This window comes from Olea europaea, chromosome 10 (genome assembly GCF_002742605.1).
Source record: "Olea europaea var. sylvestris chromosome 10, O_europaea_v1, whole genome shotgun sequence".
Lineage (NCBI taxonomy): Eukaryota > Viridiplantae > Streptophyta > Magnoliopsida > Lamiales > Oleaceae > Olea > Olea europaea.
Genome location: NC_036246.1, coordinates 12,965,500 through 12,970,751, shown reverse-complemented (window position 1 = coordinate 12,970,751; position 5,252 = coordinate 12,965,500). Strand labels below are relative to the sequence as shown.

The following is a 5,252-nucleotide window of genomic DNA, read 5'->3' as shown; positions in this document are numbered from 1 at the left end:
CAAATTTTTGGATGAAAACCATCCAAAGGTTCGATGCAAATTTATGAAGCGTTTGAAATGTAAGGGTTAAAGATGAGAAAGTTTAAAAGCTAACCGTAATTTTTTTAAAGACTTGTGACATCTACTACAAATTTTAAAATAAAAATGGAGTGTACCTTGGCACTATAGGCACTAGATGTATTGTTTAACATATATTTTCTCAAATGAAAAATAACTTTTTAATAAATGTGCAGCTAAAAAGGGAGGAAAAGTCATGATTCTATAAAATATATGATTAAAAAATAATTTCAAAGAGAAATAATCTTAGAAATTTTGTTGCCAAACAAACCTTAGATACATGCTTTGTTTTCCATTACGCCTTTTCTAATGGGATTCCATACACGAACCATGTGGAAAACAACTAGCAAACAAAATGAGGCCCGCACTCCACATCACTATCCTACACGGCCTAGATGAATTCTTGTGGACAAAGTGATGCCCTTAGTAGTCGAAGTGATGTATTCCGCCAAACTCCCATGAGTAAGCCAAACATTAAATGCACCTGAGCTTAGAATTGATCGAATAATGCCTATGACAAAGCGTCTCGGCCATTCAGATGAGGCCATGGTTTTCTTCATCCAATGGTTATTATTTCTCCTCTACTATTATAAAAGTTCTCATTTAGTGCAATTTGAAGGTAATGCAACTTCATACACTCCAGCTATATGTTTGCTCCGTCGATCCCTTTTACATAAACTCTCATATTAGACTTTTTATTTAGTGGCTCGCATCTTTAGCATATCCAACACCCAACTAGTCGCTCATAAATAGATTGACTTGATCATCAAAGTACTCGCGACCACTTTTGATCATGATACTCCTATAAAAATCGATGTCAACATTTAAAAAAAAAAAAAATTTATTTACCACTTCTACCTTCAAACTTTTAGAGCCATCATTCTCCCCCTTCCCCATTAATATTGCTGCAGATATTTTATAATATAAGTAAATAACGTATAAATTCTAATATCCTCGATTCACGTAAAAAATCCGATCTACCCAAACGAAAGTGTCAAATATGCATGTATGATAAATTATTTTCTATTCTCTAACAATTTAAGGGGATGTTTAGTTACTTTAGTATCTAAAAACTTGGACAAAATTGTATACAATATTCATGTCTTCAATCAAACATAATTGCTTTAAATTAGATTTAAATTCAACAATGTTTTGATTCAATGAAGATTCCAAAAACTGAAAAAGAATAAAAGAGAAAAGTGACATGCAGTCATTATATAAATTCCCCATAAATCATTCTACATTAGTACTCTCACAGGGTACAAGTTGCAACGTACAACCAAACACCTCTATGAGAAAAAATCTAAAATTTTTCAAGATTTACATAATCAGAAAACCCAATCGATGATAGTGGCGATTAGGGTTTCTTTCAATTAGCCAATCAGTTGTAGGGAAAAAAATCCAAAAATAAAAATAAAATAAAATACAGAAGCAGTTTCAAGAATCTCTTGTAGTGTTTTCTTGAAAGAATAACTCAAGTTTCTCTCTCTGATCTCTCTCTGAGCTTGGATGTTAGAGACTGGAAAACATATTCCTCACAAGGAATAGTGAGTCCCATTTCATGATCGAACCCAAATTCTTCTTCTGCACGTTGAAGAAGGTTCTGGAATTCAGATCTTGTCAAGAATGAGATTGGAACAATATATCTGCTTCTATTTTCTCCTACATACACTACAAAATGACCTTTTGGCACATCCACAGGAAGCCCTCCTTCATCATATCCTTGTACTTTCTTCCCCAAGCTTGAACATCTCTTTAATATCTGCTTTAAAACAGCACTTTGGGAAATTTTGTTGGCTTTTCTAATTGCCATTTTTCGGATTATCGAGAATTTGGATGGATGAAGTTGAAGCTGGGGTTTTCTAAGTAACAGAAAAAGAAAAGCAACGACTCGAGTAGGAAGGATGTTTGCGAGGGGTATAAGACGAGAATTTGAGTCCTTAAACTTAAAACAGCTACTTCAAAAATAATAGAAAGAGAAGCAATGACTCGGCTCGACTCAACTCGAAACAACTAGATTGGAAATTAAGATGTGGTGGGAAAAAGGAATTGCAAGGGGTTATATAAAGTTAGGGTAGAGAATAGGGATAAAATCAGTGGCATGTGGGGTTGAGGAGGCAAAGGAGAGACCACAAGTGTTTTGGGGATTGTGTTTAGTTCAAAACATGTTGGGACCCAATGGCATTGGGTTTATTACTTGATGTTACATTTCTTTAGGACAATATGGGTCCTTTCAAGAAAATTTCTCCTCTCCTGTTATATGGTCTGTTTTTTTAAAGTTAGGAACCTCCCTCCCAATTTACAAGGTTTTTTTGGAACCTATCATGTCTAGTATGCCGTAGTACGGGATAATTTTTAAGAAAAAAATTATTGTATTATCTATCACTACCTATGAAATGCACTTCTTGAATTTTTATTTTATTTTTTTTGTGTGGGGTACAACAGTTTTCATTGCAAAGAGGAATTGTCATTGTTCACTAGAATACTGTCAAGTGTATCCTATAACTATTTTGGCAACCTTTTTCTATACACATAGCTAGGGGTGTAAATGAGCCGAGCCGAGCCGGCTCGCGAGTCGAAACTTTCTTTTTTTTTTTTTTAATTTTTTTTCTCGTAATTGCTGCCCAACAGGCAGCTTTAATTATAAAGCTGCCTGTTGGCAGCTAGACTGCTGCCGAACTGGCAGCAGGTTAACTGCTGCCAACAGGCAGCTATATAGCTGCCGACAGCCTATTTTTTTTATTTTTTGTTTTAAATTAAACGGGCCGGCCTGGGCTCGGGCGATTGCCCCCTTTTGGGGCTCGGCCCGAGCTTTGGCTTGGTTGGTCCGAGCCACGAGCCGGGCCGGCACGGGCTTTTCCCGAACCGAGCAACGGGCCGCCCTAGTCAACGAGCTTTTTTAACATCCCTACACATAGCAGAATCAAAAATGCTGTTAATTTTTACAGCCCTCTACAAAGGTGGGGCCAACGTTTTAATTGCTGGCCCCACCCTCTATATGTGATAGCACTGTCAAACTGCTGTACATTATGATGTACATGCAGCAGCCCTCTAGCAAAATTGGGGGATAACTATCCATAAAGCAATCATACTTTCAGGTCCCGTTGGGTAGGGATTTTTTGCCCCCAAAAATTGATTTTTTGACCTTTTTTCACTATTCAAGCCGTAATTTTTGACTTCTTCTCTCACATATGGTCCCCACTTTTCTTTTAACGGTCAAAAAATCAATTCTCAAAATCCCTACCAAACGGGCCCTCAATATCTTTTTTGACTTGACTAGGTAAAATGTTTATAAATACTATCTTGTTTGTTTTTCATTTTAGCTAAAAGAATTTCCATTCAAGCACTTCAAATTAATTCAATGCCAAAATTATGGGTTCTTAAAACGTATGCACCCAATTATAATTTAGGGAAATTAATATTGTTGTTTCAGCTTTATTGTTTACATACGTTAGCTTGGCAACATAGATAGCCCTAACATGACAGTTGATTATGTATCTAAATTAGATTTATCATGTTACATCAACTTTTATACTGTTGTTCAGAAAAAGATGAAGCAACTTGATTGTAGGAAAGTTTAAATTATGAAGTCAATTTAGAAAAAGTGAAGTTCAATCATTGACTTAAATAAATTTCAACAAATTCTTTCCAAGACTAGTAAGATTTCAATGAGATATCCACTTAGGCAATGGCACCAAATTTTAATAAAGTTAATCAATATAATTGAAAAGTTTTTAACTTCAGAATGCATGATAAATAATCTATCAATTTTTAACGGGGTGAAACGCACGATTTTTAAGTGAAAATAAGTTCCACTTAGGTATGTTAATTGTCTTTTAATATTTGGATCTCACGCATGCTAATTTGATGCAATTTTGACCAAAAAATGGGGTTTATTCTTAAGTTATAAAGCTCCATTCAGACATGCTTTAACTGAGGTAGACTTACTCTTAATCACAACCAAACATTTGCTTAAGAATCTAACAACAACAAATGAAACATTTTCTCAATAAATTTTGTAATTGACACGACTAAGATAAAGAATACAAGTTGAGATGAGACTATAAGACAGGACCATGGAACGACCTATTTTAACGGCCACCCCAAATTATGTGGATGAAAAGGGTCAATTAGGTTGAGCTCGAGAATCTAACGACAATGACGATATACTGAGGGTCCATTTATGATAATTTTTGAAAAGTTAAAAGGAGTTTTTGAGATCCAAAAGATGCTTTTAGACCCGTTTGACTAATTTTATGAAAGTGATTCTTTAAATTAGAAGAACTTTTAGTGGAAATTGGTTCAATGTGACTCTCTCTCGAAGCACTTTTGGAATAGGAAGCTTTTTTAAAAATTAGTTTTCAAGCAAAAATCAAGGTATAACTTTCTTCAAAAAAACTCTTCTACAAGAAGCAAAAATAAAAGCAATACCAAACAGACCCTAAATCATTTTTCTATAATTTCGAGGTCAAATTCTTGTACAAGTTGAGATGGAAACTCAGGCTGGGACCATGGAGTGCCTGCTTTGAAGGCCATTCCATGTTCTGTGAATGAAACTTGTGATGAATAAGTGATTAAGACATAGAGAGAAATAGAAAGGTGTCCCCACTGTTCTCACATAAAGGCAGTTAGTTGTATAAGTGTGTGGCAAAGCAAGTTTCAAGGGTAGGAAATGACTGTCTGTCGAGCACATGGAGCCCATGTGACCCTTTCCCCCATTAATATTATAAAGATAACGTAACAAAGAACTAGTTCAGTTCTCGACACCATTCTGTGAAATCATACCAAGCCTAATCGTATTGTGCATTTTTTAGGCAAATTTTTTGTTGAGGATACAAGTTCAGAAGCGTATTAAGTTGACCTAATATATATATATAAAATATTGAACCCCAACCTTGAGGGCTTTCACCACCCCGCCCTTAAAGCTTTGTGAGGGAGGTAAATCCCGGGATGTGCCCCAACAGGTCAAGGAAAAAAAGCTGCCTGTACACTGCGCCCGCAAGGATGCCAATTCCATGTCACAGGATTCGAACCCCCATACTGCAGCTGCCAACAATGCGTGAGATAACCTCACTCCTATACTTTGTACCACTGGCTATGCCCTGAGGGGGCAAGTTGACCTAATATTTCTATTTATACAAAGGAGTTAAAGGGAGAGGGGGGGGGGGGGGGGGTTTGGAGAAAAAAAAAAATGA

At 36.0% G+C, this 5,252-nt stretch overlaps 1 protein-coding gene across 1 annotated transcript; it reads right to left on the bottom strand.

Annotated features, from left to right (window-relative positions):
• Nucleotides 1-1,244: 1,244 nt before the first annotated feature.
• LOC111402646 (auxin-responsive protein SAUR50-like) lies at nucleotides 1,245-2,134 on the bottom strand. The gene has a single exon (XM_023031019.1). It carries the CDS (start codon nucleotides 1,868-1,870, stop codon nucleotides 1,532-1,534), a length of 339 nt encoding a protein of 112 aa, XP_022886787.1. The 5' UTR covers nucleotides 1,871-2,134; the 3' UTR covers nucleotides 1,245-1,531.
• Between the last annotated feature and the right edge of the window lie 3,118 nt (nucleotides 2,135-5,252).